The sequence below is a fragment of the Schistocerca nitens genome, chromosome 5 (genome assembly GCF_023898315.1).
Source record: "Schistocerca nitens isolate TAMUIC-IGC-003100 chromosome 5, iqSchNite1.1, whole genome shotgun sequence".
Lineage (NCBI taxonomy): Eukaryota > Metazoa > Arthropoda > Insecta > Orthoptera > Acrididae > Schistocerca > Schistocerca nitens.
In genome coordinates this window covers 847,096,286-847,111,525 of record NC_064618.1, presented here as the reverse complement: position 1 = coordinate 847,111,525, position 15,240 = coordinate 847,096,286, and the positions used below count along the sequence as shown (strand labels likewise).

General features: G+C 40.3%; 1 protein-coding gene across 1 annotated transcript in view; it reads right to left on the bottom strand.

The window, feature by feature from the left end:
* The window catches only part of LOC126260880 (E3 ubiquitin-protein ligase arkadia-C-like), a 314,762-nt gene that overhangs the window by 126,661 nt on the left and 172,861 nt on the right, over positions 1 to 15,240 (bottom strand). Inside the window, exons 5-6 of the mRNA XM_049958323.1 lie at positions 12,470 to 13,001; positions 4,448 to 4,688 (exon numbers count right to left, since the gene is read on the bottom strand). Of these exons, the coding sequence (XP_049814280.1) occupies positions 4,448 to 4,688; positions 12,470 to 13,001 (773 nt within the window). The remainder of the gene's footprint in view (positions 1 to 4,447; positions 4,689 to 12,469; positions 13,002 to 15,240) is intronic.

Sequence of the window (15,240 nt, the reverse complement as noted above, 5' to 3'; positions counted from 1 at the left end):
TCCTATTCTTTTTCCCCCACCCCACTTCCCCACCACTTCCCTACTCACTCCCTTGAGCAGCACAACATCTTTTTCAACCCCTACCCTCCTATCCCTAACCCTCCCACCCCATACCTCCTTACCCCCACCATCCACCATGGTTTGCTGCTCACGTACAATGCAGGCTGCCAGCCTGCAGTTGGCCTGAGTGGCCATAGACAGTAGCTATGAGTGTGAGTGTGAGTGTGTGTGTGTGTGTGTGTGTGTGTGTGTGTGTGTGTGTGTGTGTGTTTTCTGCTTCTCACGAAGAACCTGTTTGTCTGAAAACTAAAAGTTTAGTATTCTTTTCACTGTGTCGGTTCACGACTCAAAACCTCCTCTATGCGGTTAGCAGAAATTCATCCTTTTCATGCTGTTGTTATTCCATCCTGGAATTTTGATTGTTTGGTTTAGTCTGATCAAATGTTGCATCTGCCAAATTAACCATTTCACAGTAAATCTTAACCAATATCTTTCGCTAAGAGAGAAGCAGTCAATAAAGACATTAAGAGGATACTGGGCAATCAGATCTTTAACACTTGGAAAGTGAATATTCTAACCCAATCTGCACCATAAACGAGAAGAACAGCACAGTTGTACAGTTATTGATGTCTGTGCAGTGAACTGCATTATTCTGCTACAATGTGACCAACAAGAAAACTTGGAATGTCTTTTACTTAAGTTCAAAGAAATACAATAATTAAATAACCTTGACCTAATGAGTAGTTACAGCAACTATTTTTTGATGACGACAGCAGAAAATATGTTGTCTTTTCATTTAATGGAAGATGCTACCAGTTTAAAAGTATGCCTTTTGGTCTTTCAGTGTCATCAGCAGTCTTTATGAGAGCACCAAATGACGTTCTGGCAGAAGAATTGTTCAAGCATATAATGATCTAAACAGACCATATTCAAATTAGCATCACTTTATGGGAAGAACACTTAGAAACTTGACTGTACAACAATCAACTTGGGCAAATCAGAATTCGCCAAATCAGAGTTTAAATTCCTTGGATGTGTAATTTCTCTGCATGGAACTGAATGTCATCCAATGAAACTGAAAACAAGAATAAATTTTGCCACTCCACATGATGTAAACTACTCAAATCATTTTTTGGATTTTGCAATTTCTATCACTTGTAATCATGGAACTTTTAAAGAAGGATGAATTATGGAAATGGAATAAGGAACATCAAGAAGCATTGGAATAAATTAAAAAACAACCAAGTGAGGTGCCAATATTTGATCATTCTTATCTGAGTGAAAATTTCTGTCTCGGTGCTGACTCCAGTCATTAATTTCTTGGTTCCGAATTGCATCAATCGACACAAGTTAATGGAGTCATTGAATACCATACTATCATCTTCTTAAGCCATGCACTACTAATTGGAAGAGAAAATGCACAGCCAGGGAAAGGGAAGCACTTGCTACTGTATGGAGTTTTGAAAAGTTTCACTACTACTTGTTAGCAAGACATTCTATTGTCACTACAGATATTAAGGCACCTTTGGTCTTGCTAAATTGCAAATTAAGGCACAATAGGCTAACCTGGTGAGAATTACTTCTTCTGGAATACAATTCTGAGATTCAGTATATACTAGGACAGCAAAATATTGTACCAAATGCTGATTCATGACAATCAAAGGAGAATGTTGACCCTTCTGCGACTATGGGCATATATGCCTGACAGTAGAGCACCCAGATGGCTAAGGGACACGTACACCAGGCAGGCAGAACAGCCAAATGGCTACGGGCATTCAGTTACACCCGGCAGGCAGGGAGACCTGACGGCTGGGTGCAGGAGAAGGTAAACATGTACAATATAATCGCAACTCGCTGTTGTCTCCATGTCAACATTCCTGCCAACACCGTCATTTACTGCTCTTCTTAGTCAAGTCAGTAAACACAACAGCTTTCACCTGCTACTCGTCCCTTTCTGCATATAAGTCGACTGAATACATACAATCTGTTTTCCTAACATGCACTAGACAAATGACACAAATATACATAATCAGATAATTGAAATCTTTCTGTTAGGGCTACAATATGCAACATCTTTCTTCCTACACACAGAAAAATATATATCATGATATATTTGACCTACTGCAACTGTGGTTGAATTTCACAATGGACACAACATTTTCTAACCATGGGAGATAGTAGCCATTACAGTTCCTTTAGAGTCATGTTAGATATTAGTTTGGAAAAGCAGCAAAGGGAACAGGAGGCATAAGGTACTTTATAGAAAGCTGAATTATCAGCTGAAATGAAACATTAGTAAGAAGAGCAAATATACACTAGCCTACAGGATACCACCTCCACTGAGAAAGAAACTTCCATCAAATTGCAGGAGTTTGTTTTATCCATCTGAAACACCCAAGGCCATTATCACTAACATGAAATTGGATATCTTAAAGTGGAAATATAATGGCAATATGAGTGACTACATTTGAGTTACAGCACTGTATCATAAAACATGAAGATTTTGTTCTACAATTACATCTCAGTTGTTTCTCTGGTGGAAAAATTTTAAAACAATTTAAAACTTGTTTTTGGCAAACAGTTAAGTAATGAAATCCACCTATAAATAGGTGGCTCAGAGTCCCTGGTGCGTACACCACTAAAACATTGATATGACTGGGGAAAAAACCACCATTCACCATCAGAACACTGGAAAGTGTATAAAAATACAGAAAGACTGATAATTGTTTGTCCCTTTTGGACACGTAAATGTTTGTTTTGTATTTCCAAGACTTGTGTGTGTGTGTGTGTGTGTGTGTGTGTGTGTGTGTGTGAGAGAGAGAGAGAGAGAGAGAGAGAGATAGAGAGAGAGAGAGAGAGAGAGAGAGGGAGGGAGGGAGGGAGGGAGGGAGGTAGAGAGAAATTTTCTAAATTGGAAGGCAAGTAACGGTTTGAAAGACTGAAGTGATTACAAGTTATCTTTCATATGCCTATTCACACTACACGATTCATCTACTTATCACCATTTTTTCCACAACAAGATTCCATTTTCATTAACATGACAGTATATGGAAAGGCAATATTCAAGTCCTGAAATTCAGAAATACAGAGGCAAAACAGAGTTGCTTAGTGATAGGAGCACATCACAAGAGCCAGCAAAAGACATGAAAAGTAGTTGTTACACAAACATGATTCAGATAACAGTGAGCCAAAGGAATTGTTTCACACAAGGCAGCTTCAGTATGACAACACATTCAACAAATTAACAACAGCAGTGTTACTGGACAAGTCACTTAAAAACAGGTCAAATTCAGCACAATACATAAACTAAAGGAAATACAACAACTCAGTTATAGTGGATCAATGCATGGGGCACAGTAGCACATAATGGAATGCAGCATTCACACTAGCTCTTTTTCCAGCAATAGCACACACACACACACACACACACACACACACACACACACACACACACACTCCCATGAGCTCAAAACAGAGTGTGAAAGTTTTTTTCTGTTATGCGTTACTGTGCTCCACGCATTGATCCACTTTACAAAACTGATTGCCTTTCCCTTACTATACATATTGCTCCATCCAGAAATTTCCATTGTCTTTATACAACCAAAAGACTGTTATGGCAATAAACATTACAAAAAATGTCGCATAACAGTGTAGTACATTAATTGAATTTATATCCGAGGTGATCAACCAACATAATGCAGGGTAAATCATAGTAGCAGCACTGTTAAAAATGAACAAGCATATCTAGGGTCTATAAAATATTACTTTTGATCTTCTAGTGTCATTACCTCAAATTTATTAAAAAACAAATGCAAATTTGATTTTAAAAATTAGACAGTAAAGCATTATCCCTCACAACATTAACAATACAAGTTTATGAGCTGTCACACACATACATTTTGAGTTGTCATTATTTGAGCTACTTTTACATTAGTTCTGAATTCCTGTCATGTTGAGTGGAACTAGCATGCAACAAAGCTGTACACATATCAAAACGAGTAATATAAATGGTGAATTTGTGCTAGATTTGTACTCTTAAGCAATTTTGAGGTCTTTTACTTTCTATAATCACACATACCCGCAGTATAAAACATTAAAAAATATGAAAGAAATTCCAGGTAACTATAATGACTTGGTATAACACAACAACATACAAACTTCTCTTAATTTATTTTGGTGTGATTTGTCACAATGAACATTGATAACAGGTAACTAATAAATGCAATTTATCACGGAAAAAATTGAAATTTTGCACCTGTCTTAGATGCACCTTTAACCAATACTTTTTGTTATATGTTTATCCACTTTATTCCTGTTGTTACAGTTTCCAGGCTACACTTCTCAATCCTGTTATTGCTTCTATCGCAAAGGTTAAATTTGAAAAGAGTATAGAGAAAGTGATTCAACTGCACAAGACAGTTCTCACAATGTAAACAAAACAACATACCTATGCTGCTGTTGCTGCTGCTGCTGTTGCTGCTGCTGCACATGCAAAGAATGTTGTCGTCGCTGTATCTCCTGTATACGCTGTTGAGTATGCCACAGTCGCTCATGGACAGGATAGATACGAGGTTGTGGAGGGGGAGGAGGAGGAGGTGGAGCCAGATATGGAAAGGCACCTGTAGTAGGGCGCCCTGAGTTAACACCACCATACTGGAATTGTGCCATTCGTTGTAGTGGTGCATCACCTAGAATTTTACAAAAATGTCTTAAGAAATTTACAGGCAACAGTTCAAACTGTTTCATTCATACTAAAATGTGTTTAATGTTTATAATTCAGGGAAATAATGACGAAGCAGAATCCACATCATATTTTCTCACCAGACTTTACAAATCAGATTCATCACTAAAAAACAATGGACTACTGTGTGTCAAGACTGGAGAAAAAATATCTGGTATTGATGAAACAAAGACAGTCTATGAAATAAAAGACTACTGAACATTACAGAATTACATTATATCGCAAATATTTTAAAACTGGATACCAAACCACAAAGAAAAGTTCAAGCACCACTGAACAAGGAACAAATAAGGGCTATCAATTAGAAAATTACTCAGAAGTAGGAGTGGTAGGAACATAAACATATCTGTAACACCCCAATTAAGAAAAAAATAAAATAAAATTGATGTTCCTTAAAGGATAGTCCTAGAAAGAAAATTGTGTGATGGAAAAGAGGTATACACTTTATGAGGGAGAGGAAATACACAACAGAGGAAGATTTGAATTTCTAGAGTCCCGGAAAAATACGGTTAATAACTTAACGATCCTCCCCCATGAACCATGGACCTTGCCGTTGGTGGGGAGGCTTGCGTGCCTCAGCGATACAGATGGCCGTACCGTAGGTGCAACCACAACGGAGGGGTATCTGTTGAGAGGCCAGACAAACATGTGGTTCCTGAAGAGGGGCAGCAGCCTTTTCAGTAGTTGCAGGGGCAACAGTCTGGATGATTGACTGATCTGGCCTTGTAACATTAACCAAAACGGCCTTGCTGTGCTGGTACTGCGAACGGCTGAAAGCAAGGGGAAACTACAGCCGTAATTTTTCCCGAGGACATGCGGCTTTACTGTATGATTAAATGATGATGGCGTCCTCTTGGGTAAAATATTCCGGAGGTAAAATAGTCCCCCATTCGGATCTCCGGGCGGGGACTACTCAAGAGGACGTCGTTATCAGGAGAAAGAAAACTGGCATTCTACGGATCGGAGCGTGGAATGTCAGATCCCTTAATCGGGCAGGTAGGTTAGAAAATTTAAAAAGGGAAATGGATAGGTTAAAGTTAGATATAGTGGGAATTAGTGAAGTTCGGTGGCAGGAGGAACAAGACTTTTGGTCAGGTGATTACAGGGTTATAAATACAAAATCAAATAGGGGTAATGCAGGAGTAGGTTTAATAATGAATAAAAAAATAGGAGTGCGGGTTAGCTACTACAAACAGCATAGTGAACGCATTATTGTTGCCAAGATAGACACAAAGCCCATGCCTACTACAGTAGTACAAGTTTATATGCCAACTAGCTCTGCAGATGATGAAGAAATTGATGAAATGTATGACGAGATAAAAGAAATTATTCAGGTAGTGAAGGGAGACGAAAATTTAATAGTCATGGGTGACTGGAATTCGTCAGTAGGAAAAGGGAGAGAAGGAAACATAGTAGGTGAATATGGATTGGGGGGAAGAAATGAAAGAGGAAGCCGCCTTGTAGAATTTTGCACAGAGCATAACTTAATCATAGCTAACACTTGGTTCAAGAATCATAAAAGAAGGTTGTATACCTGGAAGAATCCTGGAGATACTAATAGGTATCAGATAGATTATATAATGGTAAGACAGAGATTTAGGAACCAGGTTTTAAATTGTAAGACATTTCCAGGGGCAGATGTGGATTCTGACCACAATCTATTGGTTATGAACTGCAGATTGAAACTGAAGAAACTGCAAAAAGGTGGGAATTTAAGGAGATGGGACCTGGATAAACTGAAAGAACCAGAGGTTGTAGAGAGTTTCAGGGAGAGCATAAGGGAACAATTGACAGGAATGGGGGAAAGAAATACAGTAGAAGAAGAATGGGTAGCTCTGAGGGATGAAGTAGTGAAGGCAGCAGAGGATCAAGTAGGTAAAAAGACGAGGGCTAATAGAAATCCTTGGGTAACAGAAGAAATATTGAATTTAATTGATGAAAGGAGAAAATATAAAAATGCAGTAAATGAAGCAGGCAAAAGGGAATACAAACGTCTCAAAAATGAGATCGACAGAAAGTGCAAAATGGCTAAGCAGGGATGGCTAGAGGACAAATGTAAGGATGTAGAGGCTTGTCTCACTAGGGGTAAGATAGATACTGCCTACAGGAAAATTAAAGAGACCTTTGGAGAGAAGAGAACCACTTGTATGAATATCAAGAGCTCAGATGGCAACCCAGTTCTAAGCAAAGAAGGGAAGGCAGAAAGGTGGAAGGAGTATATAGAGGGTTTATACAAGGGCGATGTACTTGAGGACAATATTATGGAAATGGAAGAGGATGTAGATGAAGATGAAATGGGAGATAAGATACTGCGTGAAGAGTTTGACAGAGCACTGAAAGACCTGAGTCGAAACAAGGCCCCGGGAGTAGACAACATTCCATTAGAACTACTGATGGCCTTGGGAGAACCAGTCATGACAAAACTCTACCATCTGGTGAGCAAGATGTATGAGACAGGCGAAATACCCACAGACTTCAAGAAGAATATAATAATTCCAATACCAAAGAAAGCAGGTGTTGACAGATGTGAAAATTACCGAACTATCAGTTTAATAAGTCACAGCTGCAAAATACTAACGCGAATTCTTTACAGACGAATGGAAAAACTGGTAGAAGCGGACCTCGGGGAAGATCAGTTTGGATTCCGTAGAAATGTTGGAACACGTGAGGCAATACTAACCTTACGACTTATCTTAGAAGAAAGATTAAGAAAAGGCAAACCTACGTTTCTAGCATTTGTAGACTTAGAGAAAGCTTTTGACAACGTTAACTGGAATACTCTCTTTCAAATTCTGAAGGTGGCAGGGGTAAAATACAGGGAGCGAAAGGCTATTTACAATTTGTACAGAAACCAGATGGCAGTTATAAGAGTCGAGGGGCATGAAAGGGAAGCAGTGGTTGGGAAAGGAGTGAGACAGGGTTGTAGCCTCTCCCCGATGTTATTCAATCTGTATATTGAGCAAGCAGTAAAGGAAACAAAAGAAAAATTCGGAGTAGGTATTAAAATCCATGGAGAAGAAGTAAAAACTTTGAGGTTCGCCGATGACATTGTAATTCTGTCAGAGACAGCAAAGGACTTGGAAGAGCAGTTGAACGGAATGGACAGTGTCTTGAAAGGAGGATATAAGATGAACGTCAACAAAAGCAAAACGAGGATAATGGAATGTAGTCAAATTAAATCGGGTGATGCTGAGGGGATTAGATTAGGAAATGAGACACTTAAAGTAGTAAAGGAGTTTTGCTATTTAGGGAGTAAAATAACTGATGATGGTCGAAGTAGAGAGGATATAAAATGTAGACTGGCAATGGCAAGGAAATCGTTTCTGAAGAAGAGAAATTTGTTAACATCGAGTATAGATTTAAGTGTCAGGAAGTCGTTTCTGAAAGTATTTGTATGGAGTGTAGCCATGTATGGAAGTGAAACATGGACGATAACCAGTTTGGACAAGAAGAGAATAGAAGCTTTCGAAATGTGGTGCTACAGAAGAATGCTGAAGATAAGGTGGGTAGATCATGTAACTAATGAGGAGGTATTGAATAGGACTGGGGAGAAGAGAAGTTTGTGGCACAACTTGACTAGAAGAAGGGATCGGTTGGTAGGACATGTTTTGAGGCATCAAGGGATCACAAATTTAGCATTGGAGGGCAGCGTGGAGGGTAAAAATCGTAGAGGGAGACCACGAGATCAATACACTAAGCAGATTCAGAAGGATGTAGGTTGCAGTAGGTACTGGGAGATGAAGAAGCTTGCACAGGATAGAGTAGCATGGAGAGCTGCATCAAACCAGTCTCAGGACTGAAGACCACAACAACAACAACAACTTAACGATGTTATGACATAAATTTGCAAATCAAGAGGTAAAAATATTTTATAAAATACATTAAATATTATGATCATAAAATGGACATAAAATCAAAAACTGAAAAGAAAGGAAGGAACCTGATTTAAAAAACAATAAACAATGTAAGGCCTTAAACTTGCACTTCGTGAACAATTTCTATCAGAGTTAAAAGCACAATAATAAATCGATCAGTTCATAATTAGGAACTTCCTGGCAGATGTAAAGCATGCCAGATTATGACTCAAATCTGGAACCTTTGCCTTTCGTGGGCAAGTGTTCTACCAACTGATCTATCCAAACATGACTCATGGCTGCCCTCAGAGCTTTACTTCCGCTTGTCTTACCTTCCAAACTTAGTCTCCTTCATACCTTAGAGGACTAGCACTCATGGAAGAAAGGATACTGTGGAGAAATGGCTAAGCTACAGCCTAGGAGATCATTTCCAGAATGAATTTTCACTTTTCAGTAGTGTGTGTGCCAATTTGAAACTGCCTGACAGATTAAAATTGTCCACAAGAGACATTCTTCGATAGTCAGCTCAGTCAGTATGTGACGAAGCAAGCTAGAATATTTTTAGTTCCCCTCTTGTTTTGCCATCTACCTCCTTAAAATTCATTTTTCATTTTTAACTAATTACGATTAACATACGTGAGTATAATCTGCATTTTCATGAAAGAGAAAGTTGGGCCCGCAGTTTTAAAGAATATAACACTAGGTCGAATTTGTGCTTAGTTTTATGTATGTAATTGATCTTCTAACTTATTTTGACTATTACTAGTTAATACTTTTGTTATAGGGTGAAATCAGTAATTATTTCATAACTTAAATTCTATTGTTGACTTATAAACAAATATAAATTCTATAATAATTATAAACATTTGGAAGACAAAACACTAGCATTCTAGTATTTAAATGGCTCTATTCGAAAACATGTTGGCAAAGCCATCCCTTAACTAATTCCAAGTAATTAAAAGTTTTGTCAAAAGTATTGTTTGCATAACTATATATGTTAATTTCATCATTTAAACAAAAAATTCGGCCTAATTCTTGTAGTAGAAGAAACTGTTAAAAAGAACTAATTTTTTGATGTATTCAGTTAATTTAATGAGTTAAGTTTTAATTTTAATTTCTGTAAATTAAACATCGAACAATGTGTAGTTCCAGCACCTATTATTGTTAGGACATATAAGGGCCCGATTTTTGGTCCCGAGACAGTCAGTCCACAGCCGAGTTTCAGACAAGGAACCTGTATTGTTTAAATCAACAACAATGCATCTGTGAAATACGTGTAACACAATTAGGCCGTGAGTTAAAACAATGACTGTGTCTGTTCCATACGTCCCTTGTTATTCTTCAAGAACTGTGTGGTTAGGTTGTCACTGCTCATAGATGTTCAATAGTAAACTATTGTAGCAGTTTGTGAATGTTCATCTGCAAACTATTGATGAGGCTTATCGAAAGTTAAACAATAGTGCACTGTGTATATGTGAGGTTGTGAACAGTGAAAATAAACAACTGTGAAACGCAAGTGTGCACCTGTTGGCTACATCATTTAAAGTAGCCCGTGTTTGACTTCCACCCTACAGTTTTCAGCCAGTAAAGCAACACAATACATCAACACCGAGGACAACAAACGAAGAAATAAAGCAGGCAAACGTCACAAGTAGAGCACTTGCCTGCAAAAAGCAATGGTTCTAGGTTTGAGGTCCAGTCCAGCACACAGTTTTAATCTGCCAGAAAGTTCCAAGCTAGTGCGTAATCCACAGTAAAGTGAAAATTCAGTCTGGAGTGCATTATTATACACACTACTGGCCATTAAAATTGCTGCATCACGAAGATGACATGCTACAGATGTGAAATTTAACTGACAGGAAGACAAACAGCAGTTGACCGGCGTTGCCTTGTGAAATGTTGTTGTGATGCCTTGTGTAAGGAGCAGAAATATGTACCATCACGTTTCCGACTTTGATAAAGGTCGGATTGTAGCCTATCGCGATTGCAGTTTATCGTATCGCGACATTGCTGCTCGCGTTGGTCGAGATCCAATGACTGTTAGCAGAATATGGAATCGGTGGGTTCAGGATGGTAATATGGAACACTGTGCTGGATCCCAACGGCCTCGTATCACGAGCAGTCGAGATGATAGGCACCTTATCCGCATAGCTGTAACGGATCGTGCAGCCACGTCTCGATCCCTCAGTCAACAGATGGGGACGTTTGCAAGACAACAACTATCTATACGAACAGCTTGACGACATTTGCAGCAGCATGGACTATCAGCTCAGAGACCATGGCTGCGGTTACCCTTGACGCTGCATCACAGACAGGAGCGCCTGCGATGGTGTACTCAATGATAAACCTGGGTGCACGAATGGCAAAACGTCATATTTTCGGATGAATCCAGGTTCTGTTTACAGCATCATGATGGTCACTTCCATGTTTGGCGACATCGCAGTGAATGCACATTGGAAGCGTGTATTCGTCATCGCCACACTGGCGTACAACCCGGCGTGATGGTATGGGGTGCCATTGGTTACACATCTCGGTCACCTCTTGTTCGCATTGACGGCACTTTGAACAGTGGACGTTACATTCCAGATGTGTTACGACCCGTGGCTCTACCCTTCATTCGATCCCTGTGAAACCCTACATTTCAGCAGGATAATGCATGACCGCATGTTGCAGGTCCTGTACGGGCCTTTCTGGATACAGAAAATGTTCGACTGCTGCCCTGGTCAGCACATTCTCCAGATCTCTCACCAATTGAAAACATCTGGTCAAAAGTGTTCGAGCAACTGGCTTGTCACAATACGCCGTCACTGCGCTTGGTGAACTGTGGTATCGTGTTGAAGCTGTATGGGCCAGCTGTACCTGTACACGCCATCCAAGCTCTGTTTGACTCAATGCTCAGGCGTATCAAGGCCGTTATTACGGCCAGAGGTAGTTGTTCTGGGTACTGATTTCTCAGGATCTATGCACCCAAATTGCGTGAAAATGTAATCACATGTCAGTTCTAGTATAATATATTTGTCCAATGAATACCTTTTTATCATCTGCATTTTTTCTTGGTGTAGCAATTTTAATGGCCAGTAGTGTAAAAACAACTATGAATACATAGCAAAACGTCATCTCTGTGTGTGACAAACATCAAATAAATTCAACTAAATTCAGGACTTCATTTCATACTGTCAGCAGCCAACAACATTAATTAAGTGACAGAGGAAAGAAGTCCTCCCCCTCCCCCACCCCCTTGCTCTCCCTCATCCAAAAGACAATAATCTTGTGTCAAAGCCCCCAAAAGAGATTTAAAACATGTTAATAAAATACTGGAAAGTCCTGGATGGGACACACACAATGGAAGAAGTAAAGATAAGCACTAATCGTATAATCAAGGCATACAGCAATACACAGTCACATATGAAGGGTTTAACTCATAGTTCAGCTATCATTCAATGTCCTTCATCAGAGTTAACAGACCAACATATAAAAAGGCGCGCGCGCACCCACCCACCCACACACACACACACGTACGTGCGCGCGCAGGGATACTAATGGTTCCAAGTACTGGTAACGTGTGTGTGTGCATGCATTATGATCTATGCAAGTGACATTGTCTGCAAGCTTAGCTACGAGTTCGGTCTCATTTATGTACCTGCCTATCACTCAATGGCCCTCCAATAATGCAATCATTAGATGGAAAATCCACAGTCAACAATAACTTAATTTCTTGTATAAAAATACACGACTATAAATGTTTAACAGATGAATGTGGTGTGTGTGTGTGTGTGTGTGTGTGTGTGTGTGTGTGTGTGGATGCAGACACACGTGTGCATAGGCAAGTCTCCGGAAAAACTATTTCATTTCAATCAGGGTTACTAACACTCACCTACATAAAACCGGCCACCATTGTATCCATGAGAATTATGATTGTGACCGTGTGTATGGCTGTGACTGTGAACATGGCCATGAGCGTGTGGTGTAACAGCAGGACAGGGGTGCATCCAAGGTGCCGAATAACATCGGTGTGAGTCAGTGGCAATTGGACCAGGTCCAGGGCCAACCGAGCTCCCCAGATGTCCAGTAACAGGTCCCATAGATGTAGGACCAACCGTAGATGCTAAGTCACCCCTACTTCGACATCTTGCTCGACAGCCGACCGAGAATGACGTTGGCGCAGGGGCAGGTGCTGGCACTGCTGGATAATTCAATCGTGCAGGATGCCTAGATATAATGCCTGGTCGTGTCCCTCCTGGTGGCATTGATGTTAATGGCACTGGGGCAACCATAGGCATCTCCTCGTCAGATTCCTGAGTCAAATCAACAACAGGCACTGCACCACTATCGGTATTCATTTGGCTATTTCCAACAGTGCTTTGTTGCTGCTGTCGCTGCTGCTGAGACTGCTGCTGGTGCTGCATCTGCAAAGAAATTGAAAACTGCAAACATAACGCACTTGATGCTAGCGATGTGCTGGCTGAACACACAATGTTAATTTAATCAGCAAATAAGGACAAGCAGCAAATTGAATTCCATTTTTCATATGGTATCCAACAATATTCCCCAAACAAATAATATATACCACACACACTGAAGTGCCAAAGAAATAGGCATGTGTATTCAGATACAGAGATATGTGAACAGGCATAATACGGCACTGTGGTAGGCAACATCTATATAAGACAACAAGTTTCTGGTGCAGATGTTAGATTGGTTAATGCTGCTACAATGGCAGGTTATCAAGGTTTAAGTGAGCTTGAACGTAGTGTTATAGTCAGCACACGACTGATGGGACACAGCATCTCCAAGGTAGCAATGGGGGGATTTTCCTGTATGACCATTTCATGAGTGTACCATGAACATCAGGAATCCAGTAAAACATCAAATCTCTGGCATCGCTGCAGCCAGAGAAAGATCCTGCCAGAACGGGGCCAATGATGACTGAAGAGAATCGTTCAATGTGACAAGTGCAACCCCTCTGCAAACTGCTGCAGATTTCAATGCTGGGCCATCAACAAGTGTCAGATTGCAAACCATTGAAAGAAAAATCATCGATGTGTGTTTTCGGGGCCGAACGCCCGCTCATGTGCCCTCGATGACTGCACGACACAAAGCTTTACGCCTCATCTGGGCCTGTCAACACTGACAATGGACTGTTAATGACTGGAAACATGTTGCCTGTCAGACAAGTCTCACTTCAAACTGCATCGAGTGGATGGACATGTACAGGTATAGACAAAACCTCATGATTCCATGGACCCTGCATATCAGTAGGGGGCCGTTAAGCTTGGGGAGGCTATGTAATGGAGTGGGGCATGTGCAGCTGAAGATATGGGACCCCTGATACATCTAGATACGACTCTGACAGCATACTGTTTGATCACCTGCATCCATTTATGTCCATTGTGCATTCCAGCGGACTGGGGCAATTCCAACAGGACAATGCAACACCCCACATGTCCAAAATTGCTGCAGAGTGGCTCCAGGAACACTCTTCTGAGTTTAAACACTTCCTCTGGCCACCAAACTCCCCAGACATGAACTTTATTGAGCATATCTGGGATGCCTTGCAACATCCTGTTCAGAAGAGCTCCCCCCCCCCCCCCCCCCCCCCCCCGGTACTCTTACAGATTTATGGACAGCCCTGCAGCATTCGTGGTGTCAATACCCTCCAGCACTACTTCAGACATTTGTCAAGTCAATGCCACATCGTGTTGCAGCACTTCTGCGTGCTCGCAAGGGACCAAAAACGCCACAAAAGTTGAAACAGAAAAGGCAAGGGAAACAAATCCACAAGGAATACAGGAAACCAGGTTGATAGCCAGGCAAACATAAGTACGAACATGAAGAGAGGGAAAGACAGGGGCAGTGGGGAAGGAGTGTGGATGGGGAGGTGCACAGGGAAGTAAAGGCAGCAGGGGAAGGAAGACTAGACTGCAATAGCTCAGGGTTCTGTATGTGCCAGGTGAGCACCGTGTGGGCCAGCTGTGAAGCAGTCATTAAAGTGAAGCACATCACATTGCGCAGCATGTTCTGCAACAGCTGTCTCTTGACCAAAGATTGCGGCTGGTCATTCATGAGGGCAGACCTGAGCATGACAACTAACAATCTATCCTTTCCAATTTGTTGTTCTTTAAGATGATGTTTAGTCGTGTAGCTACCTCAACATGAATAAAAAATTATTTATAATTATAATATATTTTGAAATTGTGTTTTTTATGTATGTTTGTAACCCTTAGTGTTTACAGAAAACTGTACTTGATAACGTTCTTTGATTCTTGAATGATATTAATTTTGCAACTACCATATTAGAATTAAAATAATTGCTAGCATCCCGAAGTGACTGCACAAACCTGTTTGTACACTTTTTTGTGAAAAATATTTAATTGCTACTTCAGTGCTCAGAAATTAAGAAGCTTTTTCTTTTTTTGATCATAATGAAGAAATAATGTTTTGTTATTTTAAAGTAATTTGTATGCATGTTTAAAAAATTAGTGTATTTTTCTAACTGTTGGTGACTGAATAGTGTATCCAAACGGGCAAAAAAGAGCGCTCTGACCGAAATCAGTCACACATTAATGAATAAATTAAACAGCAGTTTACAGTGTTACTTGTCATTTCTACAAGATACAAATTGACTGCAGAGCCACCCTGTTGTGA